This window comes from Ambystoma mexicanum, chromosome 12 (assembly GCF_040938575.1).
Source record: "Ambystoma mexicanum isolate Mex_15411 chromosome 12, UKY_AmexF1_1, whole genome shotgun sequence".
NCBI lineage: Eukaryota > Metazoa > Chordata > Amphibia > Caudata > Ambystomatidae > Ambystoma > Ambystoma mexicanum.
Genome location: NC_090936.1, coordinates 99,245,140 through 99,267,267, shown reverse-complemented (window position 1 = coordinate 99,267,267; position 22,128 = coordinate 99,245,140). Strand labels below are relative to the sequence as shown.

The following is a 22,128-nucleotide window of genomic DNA, read 5'->3' as shown; positions in this document are numbered from 1 at the left end:
TCACGCCTCGCAGAGTTCTGTCTAACAGGATAAAATCATCAGCGAAAGCCATCCACTCCAACCTAATACTCCCCAATTTAGCAGGCACAATGGAAAGACCCAGCCACAGTCTCTCCACATCGCACACATGCAAGTTGAAGAGTATAGGGGCCAATGTACAGCCCTGTTTGACCCCAATGAATGTGTATATCTCTGGCGATAGGGACCCCTCCTTGGTAAGACAAACACGTATACTGGTATGTGTATGTAATAGCGCAATAAGTTAAACCAGTTTGTGAGGAATGTTCATATCAAGCATTTCTGCCGGAGCCTATACCTTACGACACCATCAAAAGCACTAGACATGTCCAGTGATGCTAGGGGGACATCCCCCCACTTTTAATGATGAACATAGTGTCCAAGATGGGCCAGAATGGTCGCATTGAGTGAGGTACCCATTTCTTCCCTAAACCCCACCTGAAACTGGCTCAAGAGATTGTTGCCTTTTACCACATGATTGAGGTCCTTTAGGAAAAGGATGGAGAAAACCTTACTCGTAGCATCAATCAACGCTATGGGTCTATAGTTGTTGGGGTCTAGCATATCTCCATTTTGGTGAATGGGTATGATGGTGGATTGCGCCCAAGAGGCAGGAATAGTATGGGACCGATAAATATGGTGAAAACATAGGCTTCAAGAGCTTGGCCCATAGATTAGGTGCCTCTTTAAGAACAAAGGGACCGTCTGGTCCCGGGACACGCGACTGCTTAAGACGGCCTATGGCCCAAGCAATGTCATCTCTGTCCCAAGTACACCAGCCTTCAACAGGTGTTCCCGGGTAAACTCCTCCAGTGCCACTACAGTTTGCAGGTAGGGCATATTTATTGGTGTAACATTCCACCCAAGTGTCAGATTCTATGGGACAGTCCGTACCCCCCTTAGTATCTTCAAGGGTCCTATTAACAGTAGACCAAAATTATCCATGTTTCCCCTTACAGAGATTTTCCAGCATAGTCTGGTGTATCCATCTTCAATGATTTGACGAAGTTCTTGTGTCTTTCAGAAAGTTTAGATTTACCAGATACATAGTCAGATGCAGTCAAAGACTGCCTTTTCAGAGCAGCAAGTTCCCTACGTTTGCGAATCGTACTTTGCCGCCCAATTTTATAGATACAAGCCAAAATGATGCAATATGAATCCTCAAAACCTTCACTCATGTATCTCGGAAAAGAACGAGGAGTCAGATTCAAAGAGAATGACAACAAGTGGTTGAATTTAAGGATAGTCTGTCTATTCAAAATGGCTTTTGTCCCTCGTTTACTGGTAGATAACCCTACTAAGTCCGGTCTAATTTGGAAGGTAGGAATAGTCAATGAAGGGGAAAGAGGTAATATGGTCACCCAATTCAGCAGAGACGCGCTTCAAATAACTACAGCTGTTCCTAATGCCATTAGAAATGTAGAAGAAATCAATCCTCGAACTCCGTTCCCCTATATACCAGGTGTATCTAGTAGAGAGTGAAGATGGGAAGTGGTCCAACAAGGTCATATTCAAATCCTCCAGAAAGTGACCTCAACTGATACCTCGTTTAGTGTTCGAAAGAAGATAATAGGGGGAAAGGGGTAGCTTCAATATTATTCCACAAGGATCCTTCTGCACAAAAAGAATTAAAATCTCCTCCCAAAATGATGCGTTTGCCACAACCCCTGTCATGCCAAGCACAAAGGATATCACCCAAGCCCTCTTCGATGTTTTCAAACTGAACTCTGATGGGGTTCCAATGAAGATTCAATAACAAGATGGGCTGCAGACCTGGACCCAGATCCAACTTGATTGCCAAAAGCCATTCGTTACTGCATATTATTTCCCATTTTAACCTCAAGTTGTGATCAATGGCTACTGTTAGTCCCCATCTAGGTCTGCCCTATACCACCTTACTGTAGGACAAGAAATAGTTTGAAAGCCTTCCAGTAAGGGGTTGGCCCAAACGGTTTCTTGGAACATATACGTTTGTGGAAGTTGGTTTCCAGGTGGATTGGCCATGAACTTTAACATGTTAGCACTTCCACAGACGTTCCACGAAATCACTTCGATCTCAATAGTGTCATTCATGTCCCGTACCTCATCTAATGCTTTCTAGAGTCTTAAGGGCAGGCTGAATCCAGGACCAATCCTGACCATTACCCAGGAGATTCGTAATAAAAGCGAATGCAGTACTTGAGGCTCTGGGTGGTATAGGTGTAGACTTCCCTGCTACCTCTGCTGTTACGATAACGGGTTCTTATATGCAAGAACATTTTTTGATTCACCTGTATTCTGCAATACCACCAGCTCAAGTCCCACGTTTTTCCCCTGGCCCCACACCATGCTTGCAGCCATTTCTGAATGGAAATAACTAACCATTCAGCAGTTATCCACAATGGGCAAAGAAATTGCATCAAGGTCGTCCGAAGTTATAGTTCTCAACAACGGAATCTTTTTGCAAATGGTCAGTAAATTGGTCCTGTTCAACCTAGTCCCTTCAGCAGATTTATTGTTATTCCCCCAGCCAACAATTTTTCCGCTGGTGAGGTAGATTCCCCATCCAGGAGTTCAGTAACCTTGTGCTGATATTGAGAACCCAAGCTAACGCCCGCAGTAGGAGGACAGATTTCCACCACTGGTCTGTTTGGAGGTTTAAGACTCCTAGGTTGATCATTGGGTCAGCTCAACTCAATCTCAATAGGTAAAGTTTCCTCTTCGCTAGTGGAGGGATTACTGATCGGCTGTGGACCAGTTGATATCCGAGCATGTGTCGTACTAATGATCTTGCCAAAAGCAGTCATCTTCGTCTGCTTTGTTTGTGGGCGTTCGGACAAACTCTCCCCAGTTACCCCAGAGTATGCTGCTGAGGAGGTACTTGGACCCTCCATAATCGTCTCTCTGCACAACCCTGGCCCTTTTTCTGGCACAGCCTGAGATGCAATCATCTCCTCTCCACCTCTACCATCACATGACGATTCACAGGGACTGTAGTTTCAGTATGTTTGTCTCGTTCTGATAATTGTCGAAGAGTTTTAAGGTTTGAGTTCCTCCCCTTAATCTTAGCTGAAGGCATGTTCTTAGTTTTTTGACATGTTTGGTCTTCTTACACTTCTCTCCCCATCCTCCCCCCGGTGGAGATTTGCTCACTGTATCTAATGCCATATCATTATCAGTTGGTTAGGGTGTTTCATCAATCGCCAAATCTACCTCTCGTTGTGCTTCCTGTTCGTCCAGCTGCCCCAGTGCCTCCACCAGAGCTGATGGACTATCAGGAGTAATAACAGTCTGTCTCCGCGATATCTGCTCCTAGGTAATCTCTGAATAATTTTCTGGTCCCCTCTATGGTCCCCAATGATGTTAGAAGTGGCACTATCCCTAGAAGAAAGAATGTCCAATATCATCGAGATCTCCGCATCCACATTCAACGGTCTCGGATTGCAATCATCTAGCATTTGCTTTTCCATAGGTGGCTTATAATCATCCCCTTTGCAAAACCCTCCAAAAACACCATGCATACCAGTAATTCGTTAAATGCTTTCTGTTGGCCCGCCAGAATCCCCCCGCCCCAAATTCTCCTGCGTGTCTCCAAGAGTCTTCAAAGCCAAATTCAGGCTAATATGCAGGTTTCATAGAAGAGGAGATATTAGCTCACAGACCCCCCCCCCCCCCCCAATCGCATTAGTGCCTTTAGTGCATTAAACCAAGTTCTGTATGTCAGGTCCCTCCCTAGAATTGGAAACCATAGTTACAGTGGTAGCAACAAAGGCACCTAGCTTTATCATGTGTCCCTTCTGGGTGGGGCGTTACGCCACCTCGCCCCTCCCTCAACCCACTACCCCCATTGCACTGGTCCAACACTCCTTGGTCCCTCAGTGGACAAGTTAGTTCATTAGGCATACCTTGGCCATTTTCCCTCTGTGTCGCTCGAGTAGACGTTTTTGGCAGATTATTTCCGGCCCTGTCACCACTCTGCCTCCCACCTCTCCTTGTACCGTTGTAGCTATCCTCATTCACACGCATGGAATCTAACCACTTTTCTCATTAGAGGAGCAAATGGTACTGAGTGGCATTCTTGTAGACACGCGGCATGAGTCAGCTCCAGTGTACCCTGATCAGTAGGAACATTATCAGGGATTTCTAAGTCCACATTACCTGTAAGCAAGGTATCAGTACAAGACCCCCCCCACCCCCTGTACATTTTCAGGCATCTCCCCGCTAGCCACAGTAACCAATGTTTCCAGCGGCTCACCCTCAATCCTCTTCCGTGCCCCCTGTTCAGACATAGGGGTCTTCAGAGTATTTAGTGAGCCAGTTGTAGATAGCGTGGTCCCTGACCCCAAACAGCCTTATGGCTTATGCAGAGGGATTTGAATTTGATCCTAGCAGCAACCGGGAGCCAGTGGAGAGTTTAGGGCTTTAGAGATGTCGTCCCTGGATTTACAGCCCTATTCTGGATTAGCTGGAGGGGGACCTAAAGAGGAAGAGGGTAGATTAAGGAAGAGGCTATTGCAGTAGTCAAGACTAGAGAGTACTAGAGCTCTGGAGACATGGAGCTTCTGGGGGAAAGTGAGGGAAGGAAGGACTCCTTTGGAGGAGGTGGAGTTATTATTTAATTTCTATAGCGCTGCAGACAAGAGGCCCTGAGGCATAGAAGCACCGCACCAAGACAAACAAATGGAAAACACAATGATATCAGCAGGGTACGTGGAAGACTCAGGTGAAAAAAAAAACTAAAGAGATTACTCAAAAAGAATAGTTTTCAACTTTCTCTTGAAAATTGGATGGCTCGGGCAGAGTCAGAGGTCAGGTGGCAAGGCATTACACAAATGCAGAATAAAAAATGGGAAGCACCCACTCTGAACCATCCCCAGTTTGGCCCTTGGTAACGAAAGAAATCCCGAGTTGTTTGACCACAGGCAACGTCTGTCCGAAAGCCATGTCAACTTTTCTGCCAGGTAGGAAGGACTCTACCAAAGAGGCAGGAATGTGCAATACAGAGGATACGAAACTGGATTATCTTGGTGATGGGCAGCCAATGCATAGCCCTCTGAGCCGATGATACATGATCCGTTCTAGGTACTCACATTACAGCCCTTACTGCATTATTCTGCCCGACTTGCAGACGGTTTATTTCACCTTTGCCAACACCGAGTAAACTACTCGCACAGTAATCGAGACGGCTACCAATGATGTCCCAGCTTGAAATGTCTAGTTATGGTCTTATTTGTGTCAGTAGTTTGATGTAGTAGGAGGCGTTGGACACCAGAAAGCTAATGTGGGGTTTCATAGAGAGCTCTTGGTCAATAGCGACACCTAAGGCTTTAACTTTTTTCAGGGTCGGGAGGATACAGTCTGCAATTTGAATATGCGCATAGGCCCGATCCAAACGGCAGAGTATGGGCCAATGCCCAGAATTATAACCTCGATTTCAGAATTGTTCAGGGCTAATCCATTAGATGCCATCCAGTGATGGATCAGGTTTATAGGTAGCATTGATGACAGTGGTGTGTAATCGCCAGAGTGGAAATAGACACTGGGTATCATCAGCGTAGTGCGCGTAACAGGGGTCCTCCGCTTCCAAAAGATCAAATAGGGTAAGCATAAATAAAGTTCAACAAGGTGGGAGAGAGGCAATAACCCTGCCGCACCCCAAATTGTAGGGTAGAACCCTCTGACGTGGCATCTCTGTGGAAACCCTTGACAGATCGCTCAGATAGAAATGAGACAACTCGTTTTACTGCTTCCTTAGAAATGAGCCAGTTCAAGCAGTCTGCTGGCCCGAATAGAGTGATCGACAGGTCAAAAGCAGCTGTTAGATCCAACAGCATCAGTAGCGAGTTCTTGCCCTTACCCATAGTCCGTAGAATGTTGGTTTTCAGGTCCAGCAAGGTGGTCTCCGTGCTGTGTGCACTCCAGAAACCTGATTGCTTACAGCCTAAGATACCATGTTCGGTTATAAAAGCCTGAATCTGTTGGTGAGCTGCTTTATCCAACACTTTCAGATGAAAGAGGGAATTGGTGATTGTGCAGTAGTTACTCACCACCAGAGGATCTAGCAATGGCTTCTTAAGAAGAGGAGTGATCCAGGCCTGCTTCATATTGGTCGGCACTAAGACATTCTTAAACGAGGAATTCACAAATTTTGTGATTAGTGGGGCCAGTAGTTGGGCACAGGCTTTATCATTTTTGGCGGGACAAGTGTCGCCCTTGCAACTTTCAGGCTTTAGCTTGGTTAAGAGAAAGTTGATATCTGCCTCATTTACCAAAAAGAAGGTACAGAGTTTAGGTGCGGAAGATTGTGAATCATCATCGGCTGACAATGGAAGAGGGGAAAACCTGGATTTGATATCTTCTTTGATTCCAGCTATCTTATTAATCAAGAGAAACTTATTCACATGTTCAGAAACAGAGGTTACAATTCCAACCATCTCAAGAAAAAAGTGTAAATAAAACTCTGATGAGGCCAAGGGCGGACCTCCTGAAAGAAACTAAAACAAGTAGCAAAACCGGACAAACTTAGATTCATCACAACATATAGTAACAACAGCAGAACAATTAGACAAATCCTACAGAAAAGGTGGAACATTCTAACAGCAGATCTGGAAATGAACACACCATTAGAAAAAGCCCCTAATATATGTTATCGAAAATGTACTACCCTTAAGAAAATGCTAAATCTATCACATTTCGACAATACCAAATACCAACACTTTCTGAAAGAACAAGCTGAGGAACCACAATGCTGGCTGAAACAACAAGTACAAGCCAATTACAAATGTGGAAATTGCAGAGTATGTCCCCAAATGATAAATGCCAAGAAAGTAATTGAGAAACCAAATGGCACAAAGACCACCATAAAACACCACATCAACTGCAACAGTACATATGTCATATATGGCCTTAAGTGCATCTGCAATAAGATATACATCGGAAGCACCATCAGGAAATTGAAAGTTAGAATGAGCGAACATTTCAGAGCCATCACGAACCAAGACACTAAATCTCCAATTGCTACGCACTTTGTAAAACATCACCAAGATAGACATCACAAATCAGATGCTATGGGATAGAAAAAAATCATAGCCTCACCACGAGGAGGAAACAGCCTTTTGGATTTGTGTGAAGGATGCGACCTACGCTGGTTTGAATGTTGACCAAGAAATACACCACTTTATATGACAAGTGTAAATGGTTTTGTATGTACACCACTTTTTTCTATGCACTCAGATCAGTAATATCTGTAAAATAGACAACATCTTGTTCAACATATGTACAATGTTCCACATACACATTACCATGCTTCATGCACATATGAGGTTATAACCGTAATGTGTTTCTTTTTATGAGAAGACGAATATATTCAAAAGGTACATTTATGGTAAACATACATGCACATTTGACACGTTACTTAAAAAATGTTCTTCTCTCATCCTCTCCTTGGGTAACCTGAGTAACTTTGTGCAGGATTATAATTGTGTTATTTTTTCCAGCCTCTCTTTTTTCCTTTGCTCATGCTATGCACATAATCAACATATACGGATCAAGCATCCCATCTTGAATCTCTGACACACACGTGTCTATCATGTTCTTACGCACCACTACTTAAACTATCCATCAATGTTTTTACGTTCCATCACGCTTCACAGTAGACAACCCATTTTAAAATCCGGGTTTACTACTACTGTTATACCATCTAAATACTTTTTCATTGACACACTAATCATTGACACCCACTTCGGAGAATCATGTTTTAGATGACTTCCATCTTTTCACATCATCCTGTTCATGCCATTAATGCACACACGATCTCCCATTATCTTTTTCATGCCAGTAATGTACACACGATCCCGACCCAATATGGCGAATGTTAATTTTACGAACAACATCATCACGACACACACGTGATCCTAGTCACGCTCTCTCCCCCAATGTATACAGACAGTCCACGCACCCGGAATAGCAGATCGGCAATCGTACCGCACTGCCGAATTACTGGGCTTCGAACCTCGCCAAACACAGGTAAGCGTAGATGGAGTCTTATCACTCAGAACCTAATCCATGTCTTAGGGCCTCATTACACGGTAGGCGGTAAGGGTTTACCGGTATTCTACCGGTACACCCTTACTGTCATAAACCCACGGCCCGCATTACGCCCTCAAGGTAAAAACAAAGGCAGGGTGGTTGCAGGGATTGTGGGAGGAACGTTTCTGAGTCGCTGCCACCTTTGTCCCCAGTGCAGATGTACTTGGTGTAGGGGTAAAAGGTGTGCAGGACACAGAACCCAAGGAAGACTACGCTTCCCAGCAGCCCCGGGCCTGAAGCTACAGCTCCAGCAGCCCAGGAAACGCCCTGGACAACGCCCGACGCAACGCGCATGCGCAAAGAAGCTACCGCGCATGCGCGATCCCGGAAAGCTTGTCTGTGCTCGACTCTGCTGCCGAGAGGACGCATCTGACGGAGCTCCAGCAAAGCTTCTCGCGGGGCCGCCCTCGCCACTGGACACACCTTCAGGCCCTGCGATGTCAAAGAGAAGTACCCTGCCTTCCTTTTAAAAGTTAACCAGAGGGAAGTTTAACACTGGAAAGAGACTCCGCTTACCAGTGACTTTTGAGAAACCTTAATAAACTTCGGGGGAGATACGCGAAAGTTCGCGAACTAACTATTAACCCACTAAACTTGCATGCGACATGCATTCGCCAGTTGCGGGTGCAAACGTATGCTCGTCTGTTGCGGGCCATTCTATGCCGTATTCGCAGTTGCGAGCACTTGTGAAAAGCCAAAAGGCGTGAAAGGGCAAAGCTAATTCTCTCCCTTTTTGTCAGGAGTGAATCGCTACCTACAACGACCTGATTGTTTCGCAACGCACAGTCTGTGGAGCCGGCGGGCAGAAGAAGCGCTCTGGAACACTTGGAACACTAGAGCTAAGTGCATTATGTGACCAAAGCATTGTATTTGAATTTATGTTTTACCTTGTGGTGATATGTATAAGGGGGAAACGTTATCTGCATATTGAAGCCAGATAGAATATTGTGTTTATAGAAATCCAAGACTGGAGCAAACTTGTGAATGAGGTGAACAAAGTGCTGGGTTCCAGTCTGAGGGTAATGCATGCATGTGGTTAGAATGCATGACTGAATGAATGCCCAAGGAGTTAAAAAGGCAACTACCAAGGTGAAGGTAGTCCAGACTCAGAAGGTCAGAGTCTGGGAACAACTCATCCCCAAAACCCTCTCCCTATCCATAACCTCTCCCTAACCCTCAATCCGGTTACCCTACCATCCCGAAACCCATCCAATCCGTGGACCCTAACCCTCTTTCCCCGTGGGGGTCGCGGTGACCTGCGTTTCAGATAATCCAGGCGCCAACCCGTCAAGGGGAGGTAGGAGTTCTTGCTACTTCCGCGTTGGGACGGACTTCGCCTTGACACTTACCGCCTTACTACGAGGTCCCTTTGCGGGTTGGAGAATTTAACGCCTGCTTTTTGCAGGCGTTAAAAACCAACCCGCAAAGGGACCAGGGAGCTGATTACGGTACCGCAATTTGCCGTAATTAGCACCTTCCCCATTCCCATTATGCCCTATGGGGCAGGAATGGGGAAGGGCAATGGAGGGCTGGGGAATTATCGCCCCACCAACCTTGGAATAGGGCAGTAATTCCCCTTTCCACCAAGGCGGTGCCGGTATTTTACCAGCATGGACCATGGTGCTAATAACACCTTGGTCCACCGCCGTCTGTGTAATGAGGCCCACAGTCTTTAGACTATATCACACACCAGCCCAGACCACAATCACCAGGTTTTCGAAAGACAGTGGTGGGCACTATCCTTTCTCATATATTCAAATGAACGCCTTCTCTTTTTGAAACATATACAATCCAATAGACTAAACTATGCATCTAGTAGCCCACAGTCTTAATCCATATGTTTTGCCTTTCAGACCACTATTTTCCTAAAAACATGGTGGACATAACCATCTTTTAACTACACTGTGACTCTAACGTGTCAATTAGTATTGCTCCGCATTAGGCACTTTCGCCAGTTACTGTTTCAGTTTTGAGACCACCCACAAGAACTAGGCACTGCTACGTATATATGTGTTGCCTTTTACAACATAAACATTGGATGGTCTTAAATGTCTAAGCTATAAGTGGTTTGTACGACCTTCCAACCATATTACAATTTCTTATGTCTCCTAACAGACCTTTCTCCCGCACAAGGGATTGGTCTTTCGGTTTCAATTGCCAGACGGACCGCCATCGCAATCAACCCACAAAGACATAAATGATTACACTACTACCTATGTAAGTAAGTTTCTTATATACTATCTGAAAGGCATATATTTATTTTCACAAATGCGTTTTTTTCGTTTTAGGAACATGCATACACATTTTACATCTTACTTTTCTATTTTTCCTATCAGATTTCTCAAGCAGCAAATCGTAAGAATACACTGTTGGGAATTCACAAAAGTCTCCAACATATCTTTTGGATATTTACCCAAGTTACACTGATGACTAATGCATTTAATTAGCCATCCAAAATCCCTGATGAACCGTCTTATGTGTGACGGGGAAACGCGTGTCAGATAAGGAATTGGCCCTTTTGCTTTATGAACTCAAAAACCATGCACTATATTTTGTAATGCTTTTCCTTTTTCTTTGAATGACACCAATTCAAACTTCCTAAGCAAGCTAAATTTATGAATAAAAACTTTTTGGATTGAAATGAGAAAGTTCTTTTTTTGAATGATATTGATACACATACTATTCTTCAAGTGAGCGCAAGAACCACAGGGTCCATAATTTTCCTTTTCATCTTATTAATCATGGCTTTCTCAATTTGGTCACACCATGCAGAATCTTTAATGATCGTAGTTGAAAGCGGGACTTCCTGGTAAGGTCCTGGATAAGAGGGAAGGAAGGAAAGAGAGGAGTCGAAGATGACTCTGGGGATTTGAGCTTCAGATGAAGGAGGCGATCCCATAGAAGGTGGCCAGAGTGAGGGGAAGAAAAGGGGAGCAGGAGTCCCAATGAGAAGGATCTCAGTCTTGCTGTCATTGAGGCAGAGATCATTAAGGCAAACCAGGACTGGATGGCAGATAGGCAGTTGGCAGTCAGAAATGCTAGAGGAAGTAAGGAGAGGATCAGAGTTAAGTTTGAAGAAGAGTTGTGCGGCATCAGCATAACACTGGACGTAAGGGGAGAAGGTGGAAATGAGGCCTGCAAGCAGAGCAAGATAGGGGTTACAGAACCTGGGAGAAAGGTTGAAGCCCTGGGGATGCCGCAGGTGGAGATAGAGTTGGGAGAAGAAAAAGAGCACAGGGTAACATGGGAGGGACGGTCATTGAGGAAGGAGGTAAGCCAGTTCAGTGCCCGCTCCGAGATACCTAGGGTACTGTGGAGTCGTTTTAGGAGGATGGAGTAGTTGACCGTGTCAAATACAATGAGAACGGCAGGCAAGTTAGAATGAAGAGATGCAAGCAGTTCTTCACGGGTGTTCAGAAGAGCAGTTTCCGTGCCTCTGGAGGCTCGGAATCCAGATTGATGGTCGTTTAGGCAACCAACAACTTGTGTACGCTTGGTCAGTTGGGGGAAAGTACAAAAAACAATCAGGTACAAAAAACAATCAGGGAAAACAATTTTGTTTAAATGCGGCTGTCGAAGTTATGAGCCCTACTGTTAAGTATTCAATTAGTTCTATCACACACAAACAGGTATAGAGCATGTATCATTTTTAACACGAGTGTCCTAAGGAAAAGGGAAAGACAATGTATCCACCAGTACGGTCCCTAGACAGAAGCACACCATGTCCGTGTAGGGTAGTGCTGCCTCTAGGTCAAAGCTGGTGCGCCGCCTGTCTACTAGAAAAGGCAAGAGAAAATCTAACCCCGTCTCTACAATGTATATGGCGTTAAAAGTGTTGAGCCAGATCCATTCACAATACGGACATTTCACGGAGGACTATTTCCTTTCAGCTTTGTGCCGTGTCTTTATTCACCCCCGAAAGGAAATAGTCCTTTACTCAAGAGTAAAGTAATTAGCCCCAAACACTCAAACCGCAATGCCCAGCAGCGAGGCTTACCAGCCAGCGTATGGAGGCCCAGGTCCTGTGTCCTCGAGATGGGGTAGGGGCTACTGCTCTTTTCTCAGCTGGCACGGGTTGGATGGAAAGGAGAGGCGGTCACGGGCCTAGTGTGGGCCTTGGGATGGGGCCGGTGTTCACCTGCTGGCTCCCATGGTAGGTGTAAAAGAAGAGGGGCAGAGCCAATCAGTAGGGCAGCCAGGCACGGTAAGCACTCCTGTGCATGCAACACCACTTCCTGCCCTGACCCTTTGCCATTATGCCTTTTCACTTCAGTTGCTGGGGTGCATGTTCTTTTCAGAGCACTCCTTGCGGCTTTACAGGAAGAATCTCGTGGGATTCTCTAGATAAGCTGAAACCATTATCCCCAACAAGGGCTCCTCAGCCCACACCAAACGATCCCCCAACTGCACTTGTGGTTCTCCTTCCTCCTCCCCGCCTGTAGTCTGATATGAATGCATACAGTTTCCTCCTCCAAATAAGTTTCATTTTCAACTTCTCTCAGTATTATCGCAGGAACTTTTTTAAAAAGTCAGATTTTAATTTTATTTTAAGTCTCTCAGCCGCAAAGGACCATGGGAAATGTATAAAAGGTTTTTAGGATCGCGGATCGGCGAATATTTATCCTCAACTTTAAACTACTGGATGATTTCACCCCCAAACCACCAAAAGACACTTCTGCAATGCCAAATCCATCCAGTGGTTTTCACGCTACCAGTGTTCAATTGAAGAGGTTTTGCTCTGAAAGGAGTGGGGGGGGGGGACCGGGAGGGGGAAAGAGGTCCTTAACTTTTCACCATTCAACAAATGTTCCCTAAGATTTGCAGCTTGCAGGGTCCCGGGACACACTTTTGCGGAGGCAGGAGGTGGGGAATGTCATCCAAATCCATGCAGCGAGTTAAAAGTTATTAGCATTAGAATTTTGTGATACATATATTAGGGTTATGGAAGGGGTAAACGCAAGAACGTCAGCCAAATGTACAGCAACCAACAGGGGCCCGTTCTAAACACGTAGAGCCCATGGTTGATTCCTTGTATTGCCTATGTTTATAACGGCTACTTGAAATATCCAGCATCTCAAATGTAACCTACACAGTGTAGGTACTTTAATTGTACTTACTAGGTCAATGGAGTTTGTGATTTTGCACTGGTAATACATATTCCATCGCTTAATTATGGCATCCCCAAATCATTTTAAAAACCAAGGCAGGTTGCAGGATTACCACTTCATAATAGGCAAATAACTTCATACACATTCAGACCAGAGTGACATCTCTCTATCCAACACCCAAATCTCATGACAGTGCCGTCTGGCCCCTACTTCCACAGTAATAGGCTGCTACGTACCGTGTTTCTCTCTCTTCATGCTGCAAGATAAGGTTGCTGTAGAAGGTTTCCAGTGTAAGTTTGGTTACCGTCACTCTCTCCTGGGTGTGGTGGCTCATAGGAAAGGATGTTGCGGTCCCAGCAGTCATTGCCATGGTAACCTACAAGCAGAAAGCTCAGAACAATTACTTAAGCGCGGGGCAAGGGGGAAACGCACACACCCCAAAGTAAATTTAGCCGTGGGAAAGGAGATCCTTTTATAGCAAGCAAAACAACGACGGTCTCCCATGCCAAACAAAATCCTTGATGAGCACATATGCTGGCACTGAGCAACTCCTCACATACACTGGACATAGTGTTCCAATGTGGATGCGCTGGGCGGCTTCATCACCAGAGAGCAATAGGGATGAAGTTACCAAGTATATCTGCCGTTTCCCCGGAAATCAACATGTCGGCATTTCATTGCTTCCTACAGGCATTGTTTGTTGTTGAGGATATTCACATATCAGTTACTGAAGTAAGAGTAGAGTAGCATCACATTGCTTCATTAATTTGCAAATACTATTTAATAGTTCTGGAAACTTGTGGTGACGAAGGATGCGCCCCCTAAAGGCCTATGCATGAAAGGACGTATACAGAAAACCATGTGTAGGTCTGTATGGGGCGTGGCCTAGAAGGAAGCCAGAAGAGTGTGCTGGAGCGTAGCAGGTAAGTGAGTCTTTGGGCAGGGGGCCATGCAACGGATGCATTCCCTTCCACAAAAAGGGAATGGGAACGAACACAAGGCCGAACTTGCAGATGCAGCCTTCTGGACCCGGAATCTGCAATGTCAGTCTTTAGTTCCACGCCTTCATACCACAAACCGGTTCCATATGTTGATGATAGAAATAAAGGCAACTTTTTTGTGGACCTTTTTGCACCTGCACATTGCACTCATACCACAGAACAGATGAGCACATAAGGACGTGCAGGTTAATATTGGTTTCATTGGCGGGAAATAAAGATCTTGCCTCATTTCTCTCAACAGCAGAACTATGGTTTTCATCCAGAACAGGGAAATTACTTCTGTGATATCACCAACATGACTCAATTTCAACCATTAAATTAGTTGTGGATTGTGTTGGTAGCCGAAGTTAAGTCTGGACAAGAGTGAGGTTTTTGCAGGGGACGCGTTCCTGGCACGCAGGACACATGAAATCATCTCCACATTCCAGGTTTAGAAACTAGTAGAAGTACAGCCGCAGCTGAGATTTTTTACTACTTTTTTTTTTAATAACTATTTATAATTTCAAACAAATTTAAACAATGAAGGATAATAACAATTACAACAAAACCAGTTTTAAACCTTCCCATAAGCGCATATCAGTAAACATGTCTCATAACAGAATTCCTAGAAATGGGTAAAAACAAGAACCAAATGATATTGAAATATCTAATAAAAAAACAACAATTTAAAAAAAAAACCCTACTACCTTTTTTTTTTTTTTTTTAAATGGTCTTTCCATCTAAAAAGTTTCCAATGAAACGTTTTCCACCAAAAGTTTGGCAACTATTTTTTTTTTTCATCAAACGCATTTTTAGTAATTTTTTTTTCACTCGCCCCAAACCCCTGTTTTTTACCTTTAAAAACACACCCCAAACAAAATTAACCCTTTACCCCACACACACATTCGATGGAAAAACATTAGTTGGAAACTTTTTCGATGGAAAGACTGGATACCTTTTAATGAGTTAATTTTGGATATTTGATAACTTTGCACAAAAGCACCCAAATAATACATCATAAAACCTCTAGTATGTTAATATAAATCAAAGTGTCCAAGGAATCGGCTACATAATTTCTAAAATAACTGGTGCGTATGACACTACGTGGCTGCCCACCCAAATACTGTCTATTGACGAATACAATCTAAATTAAATGAATTCTCTTGAACTATAACAATATTTATTTTTACAGTAATGCATGTTTGTTCACTAAAAATGAAGTTAGGTAAAAGACGATTGAAGAGGGAGCCCCAGGAACGCCCCTCATCACCCCCAAGTTCATGACAGGACATACAGCCAGGAATGCTCGAAGTCACCCATCTTATTTCAGACGAATCGCAGATGCACCGATTGCTGACACATACAGACCCAATCTTACAGGTATAGAGGAGACAAGAGATTGTAGATCGGAATATCCCAATGCACAGTATTGACTAAAAACTAAGAAGCCATACTGACGTCATTAGTGACACCGCAACATAGCAGCGTTAATCATGAAGCACACTTCCATTCCTGCACCACATTATACGAACACACATTCACATACACAAAGAACATGCCTACATAGTTCTATAGCTGAGAGGGCGGATACATATACATACTGTCAAAGCTTGTATTATTCTTCTCATTAGCCAAATTCAGTAACGCCGAAACGCAGACAACAAGAGATGCTGAACAAGCTTGCAGATGCTTAAAGCAATTAACCCTATGGAACTACAGGAATATATATATATATTTGCATTTTTAAAGCACTCACACAGCCCGGGGGCATCGAGGCGCTGTTACAGGAATATGTTTTAGTTGCGTATTTATAACACGCTTAAAATACCTAGGCGGTTTCTAAGCGTGGACCCGGGGATCGAACCTGTGTTGCTTTGTGTCGTCTTGTTTCCAAGGTGAGCATGTTGCCGCCGAGCTATCCCCCCCCCCGGGACAATATATGGAGCTTGGTAGGACGATCTGTGACTAAATTCTAGGTTACTTAGAATAACACAAGCATGTAGGAGTCCTATTATAGGCCTAATGAGAATTATAGCAGGCCTCAAGCCACAGAGCATGAGACAAGAAGAGTTGATTCAGGCTGCGCGGAGCGCAAAGCAGGCTCACAGCCAAGGTCAGAGATACAAAGTCACATTCCAAACTTTAAACGATAAAGGGAACAGCTGCAGAGAAACGGAATAAATCCTTGTAAATGGAAGCTCAAGAGCTTGATGTTGTGGTCGCCAAGCACGTGATGCAGCCAAGCAAGACAATGGGCATTCATCCATGGAGGGAAAGCAGAGCTCATCCCAGCAAACCCAGACAAGGAAAGCAACAAGTTGTTGCAACGTAGGAGCGCACTCTCATAGGCAAAGGTGGTACACTACGAGATACAATACAGACAGACGTTCACATCACCTTGAAGTGCACAGACAGCTGAGAACCTATCTGAGTCACAGGTCTGGGGATTTCAGCTCTAACCAATCACAGGATAGAAAATCAGGGGTGGATGGGTGTTCATAGGAAAAAGCCAGAGGTTCACAAATAAGAGGCAAGTATTATTTACATGCATCTCAACATATATCCCCGTTTTCGCAGAAGCACAGAGAGATTATCTTGATTTTGTTTTTTTAATGTGAGGGGTTCCAATATGCCCACGTGTTGTGCATCAAGGTTTTTACTGTCCGAATGCACTGAATGAATTACCCACACACGTTTAAGATATATAATGCGTAGCTAAAAGTGCCTAAATGGAATGACAGTTGCATTGTGGGCACTCCCTCCCCCAATACAGAATGGCTTTTAAAGCTTTGAGGAATTTTATACTGAAGCTGCATGTTCATAGGTTTGCATTTCATAATTTATGACTGCTCATGTGAGGCTGTACCTTCCACACAAAGACATTATTGGCATACAAAGACACGACTGGAGCATTGGAGACGGCACTTGCCATTTAATGCGACACATGGATATGCGATTCGAAACATTACATGTAAACTCTACCAGTGAGGCATAAGATGCCAGAACATGCACACATGCTACTGGACTTTTGTTGGCCCTCGGCTGACCATATGCAGCTGTACATTACACGATGGCTATACCTGGCATATGCGACTATAACTGTCATATGATGGCAGCAACTAGTAATGTGATGCTGTACTGGCATATGAAAATCCGAGACCCTGTAATATGATGGGTGCACAACTAGCATATCATGCCTGAAACAATATTATAAAGGCAGCACACTTGTCAAATATGGCTGGTAAGTCAAATAGCTTTTGGTCTCCTATAGCGGCCATGTATTACATTATTCTTACTATCTCTTTCTATACAGTTACCAGCGGAAACAGACTTAAAAATGTCAGCTATACCAAATATGGCGCCTTTGCGCCATACTAATATCCCGACCCCCATTACTCTGACTAATGGAAGCGGGGGCTGAAGGGGTGTCCCTGCTCCCGTTAGTCCGAGTAATAGGGGTGTCCACCACATCCATTAGATGGTAGCGGGGGACAAAGATTTTTTTTTAAAGGACCCTGCAGCTCCAGTTCAGACCCACGTTAGTGGGACAGAACTGACACTGCAGGGATACAGTTGAGACAGCGGCACACTTCTGTGTGTGCCGCCGAAAAGGTAAGTGGGAGGTCGGTAGGGGGATACAGGGCACAGTGATGTATATGATCACTGCGCCCCGCCATAATGGAAGTTGGCTTTTTGAAAGTTGACATTATGGGCGGTGCAGTGATCACACAGATCCGTTACCAGCCTACCAATATTGTATTTTATTGTTTTAGTCCGAACCTAGCTCAAGAGCAGCAGGATTGTGCCAGAATTGGGCTTGGCATTTTATACAGCAAGGCAGTATTGGTGCAGGGGGAGAAGGATTTCTTATGCGTCCAGCAAGTATTGTTGAAAAAGCCTACAAAATACACGAGAGGCCTGGGCTTAAAAAAAAAAATTAAAAAATGTTTTTGGGTTAGCGGAAAAAAACTGCGGCCGCAGAACCCAAAGTTGAAAATACGGTTTGGCCGTTATGGTAAAGCAGCACAAATAAATGTCATTACCCACAACCACCCACCATCCTTACTTAACTTTCGGCGGCACACTCCGCTGTGTGCAGCCGACCTGCTGTGTCCCTGCGACACCTGGTGCCATTCACTTTAGTGATCATGAACCAGTGCTGCAAGGTCCTTTTCTTTTTTTTTTTGTTGCTTTAAGCAAAAGATTGCAGAGGAAACCCTTGCAACCCATGCAGACATTATAGTGAACAAGGGGACGGGGCACACCCCTGCAGCCCTTGTTCACTATAATGCCACCGAATGGGGGACTTGGTCGAAATGTTCGGCCATGCGAACTTTTCGTACGGCTGAAATTCGACCAAATCTCACATTCGATAATTTCTTTTCGGTCATTTTGGGGTCTTACTGACTAAAAAAAGTAACATAATGTTAAATAAACAAAAAGGTGAGAGCGGGAAATGTAATTGCCATTTGGATGACTACCCCATTGAGACAGTCACTATAAATAGCTCGGAGTCATGCATGCTAAATAAAGACTCGATTTAGAGCGATCATTGCAAGCAAGTCACAGAGAAAGGCATTCAACGTACGTCAAGACTTCGGCGATTCAACAACGCACAAGGCGATAACAGTTGAAGACTAATACAAACTTTTACATTGAACTTTGTTGACAACGTTTTGAATAGGTCGGAAGTTTGGGGCTTCAATAATAACCATGAAACTAAGGCTATGAAGGCAAGAGATGAGCTCGCCGTTAGGTTCACCGCAGGGTAACCCCATGGATCGTATCTGGTCTGATTTCGGAGAAGCATCTCCTGAAACACTTTCGCTCTGGGACAGCACGTTAGCAATCAAGTCCACTACACATATCCTAATTTCCGCTAGAAGAGAAGCCCTGCCAAACAATGTAGGCCAGAAAATGTGGCAAATTAATGTGGCACCGGACATCCATTCCCCGGAGTTAGATTCTCTTCAGTGAAAGAGCAGATTAAGACCAAAATGAATCCATTAGATTGCCGTCTGAACTAAGAAAATCTGAGTATTAAAAGTAAACTCCACGCATTTTTATGAACCGATGTCCCAGGCTTCAATTATAAATGGTATTGGACAACCGTGTCTATTGCTGCTCCGTTGCAATCCTCTCAGCAAGTAAACGGCCCACGGTTGTTTTTCTGCCTACCAAACGAGTCATTCCTTCTCAGTTCAGGAGAACACCTGCGGAAAGAGGAGTACTTGCTGACAATAAACCAAACGGTCATGAAGAGTGCACACTACACACGCCTGTCTACACGGGGCAGTCTAGAGTCATTGTTACAGCGCACTCTCCGTGGCAGGTGGCTACATGCTGTATAGAGCAGAAGGTTGCACAGAGAAACGTTTTAAAAACAGGCCTACTGAGGCAAGAAGTCCCCACAAGCTGAGAGGCCTGGGGGTGTGCATCTTCACAGAATGACACCTGCTTTGGGGCAAGCTTTAATCCCGCCCCTCCGCCACCCGCAGATGCACAGGAAGGCAGGCTCACACTCAGGCAACGGGAAGACCTCCCTAAAAGCTAGTCTCGCACACACGCACCATCCACTCCCCCACCTTAACAGAGACTGGGTGATCCGATCTAGAGTGTCCAGATGTCCCGGTATTTTGCCCTTGGTCCCGGCGTCCCCAGAGTTTTTGAGGTTTTAAAGCCCCGTCCCGGGATTGGAGGGACGGGTGGCTACGGTCCCGGTATTTGCCGGGAGCCGATTAAGAAATCCCGAATTCGGGCCGGCGCAGCTCTTCCTGCTTGCGTGAGAGCTTTCCACGCCCCTATTTCCTCCCCTTCCCCTCCCTGACCGCTCTCCTCCAATGAAAGAAGTGTGCCTGTGAGCACACCCCGTGCCAAGCCATAGACATAGAAGTGGGACTACCGGTGTATCGAGTCCATTTGTGTTTACCTCAGTCCTACCTCTATGTTCATTGCCTGTACGTTTTTTTTTTTAATATGCATGCTCAACCTATCTGATCCCCCCACTGTTTCTCAGCTCGTTGCTGGCAAAATAACCCCCCCACCCAGTTAGGTTCCCACTCCCCCGTTTCTCTGCTGCCTGCACCTCATGATTGTAAACTGTTCCATTGCTTCTCGAAGCGAGGTCTGTGTAATAACGAGACCTCCACAGGTAAGTTATTTAGGTATTTATTTCTCAAACCCGAACTCCGTACATCATCTCTTCCCTGCTCCTTTCTCTCTCCCTCAACCAACCGCCACCCCCGAACATTAACACATCAACATTCTACTTCTAGAACCTTAGACAAGAGCTCGCGGAAGCACGAGCAACTACTACACATCTCCCCCTGTAAACCTCCATAATGAACATTCATTAATTATGAACATAGGTAAGGCAAGGTTGGACAGGAAGAATCCTTAATATGCAATAAGAGGCATATATATCTATATGGAACATTGATAATTGATTACAGTCCAAGCATTAATCATCTGCAAATTCTAAAACAAAATCCCATCCTCGTCGCCAGTGTAATAACGAGACCTCCACAGGTAAGTTATTTAGGTATTTATTTCTCAAACCCGAACTCCGTACATCATCTCTTCCCTGCTCCTTTCTCTCTCCCTCAACCAACCGCCACCCCCGAACATTAACACATCAACATTCTACTTCTAGAACCTTAGACAAGAGCTCGCGGAAGCACGAGCAACTACTACAGTCTGCGCTCAATACCCTAATAATAATAATGAAAAGCCAAGTCAAAAGTAAGCACTAAAGAAAACGTGTACCGTGTAACAACTCAATTTTAATTCTAAACCACCCTAAACTTCAGAAGTGTGATAGTTCCAGAATATTTACTCGGATTAATCGTTGGCTTGGTACTTTTAAAAAGGTACGGGCCGGTGGAGGTGTGAATAACCTACACAGTGCAGCAGCTGCTATAAATTACGTGTCATTGAAAGGTGCATCTCCATTGGCAATTTTAAAACGAGTGAATAACCGCGACAACGTATATTAAAAAAGTGTACGATGTGGACTGTGACGATTATATTGCAAGAACCACTCCGTTCTCTCCCTCGCAGGTTCAAAAGTATGCACACTTGTGATCTCAGAGTAGACACTAACAACATTTACACAAATACGCTCTGGTCTGGAAGGTCAACAATGTAATAGGACGCCTCACCTGTTCACACACACCTGCGCGGGCTGAGCGTGCTTATTAGGCTGATGTGCCAGCACTCCAGTCAGACCCGCGAGTGCTGCGTGCCCAGCTTTCCCATGGAGTACATTAAACACAAGGAAGCAGTGCCACGTTCTTAGCTAGCTACAGCATTCAGCCGCGCATATGGGCTGATAGGTAAGGCTCGAGCCGTTGCTAGCTGGCACTGAACACACATCTATAAATACCCCTGTGAAGTTCCAGTGTTCGGGAAGAATTTCCAGCACAGGAAAATAAAGGAAGGGTTTGTGTGTGCTGGGGATTTAGGAGCTGAGGTAATACGATCTGGCAGGGTAGAAACCTGTCCCTCCTACGACTAAACGTCCAAGAGCAGACCACGATTGTGTGCATGTAAAACGTGGACGCTTAGTAAAACACCCCAGCACCCTTGACAGGAAGGAGAAGGGCGGCTCGCATGCCTGCTTGGGGTCAATATGATCTCACATGGCCGGCTCAATGTTTGCCCAAGGTTGCCACCCAAGCTCCCCGAAGTGCTCGAACGTACCCAGGCTCCAGCCCGCTACACAGAGGATCCATTATGTGCTTCTATTCCCATAACAGGAATTGGAACACGTTCCAATCCATGCACTAGAACCCAAGATTCACAACCACCTATTGATATCGAGAGAAATCAAACCCGGACCCCGGTGGCACAACTCTCTCTCCTCAACTATTCCACGAGTGTCAACATAAAAAAGATTCCAAGTTTCTTTTAAACAATGCTTCTCGTCGATAATATAACCCTGACAGTGGCAACTT

The 22,128-nt window shown here is 44.9% G+C and overlaps 1 protein-coding gene across 6 annotated transcripts in view; it reads right to left on the bottom strand.

The window, feature by feature from the left end:
- STK38L (serine/threonine kinase 38 like) overlaps positions 1-21,478 on the bottom strand; it is a 419,201-nt gene extending 397,723 nt beyond the window's left edge. For 2 of the 6 annotated variants that reach the window (XR_011281744.1, XM_069628092.1), the window contains exon 1: positions 13,430-13,499. Coding sequence is in view for 2 of the 6 variants with exons in the window: in XM_069628096.1 (XP_069484197.1) it covers positions 13,430-13,563 (134 nt within the window). In the remaining 4 variants the exon portion in view is untranslated. Of the gene's footprint in view, positions 1-13,429; positions 13,570-19,758; positions 19,980-21,333 lie in introns of those variants that run through there. The other 4 variants (XM_069628096.1, XM_069628095.1, XM_069628093.1 and 1 more) reach the window with 4 other exon arrangements.
- Positions 21,479-22,128: the final 650 nt, after the last annotated feature.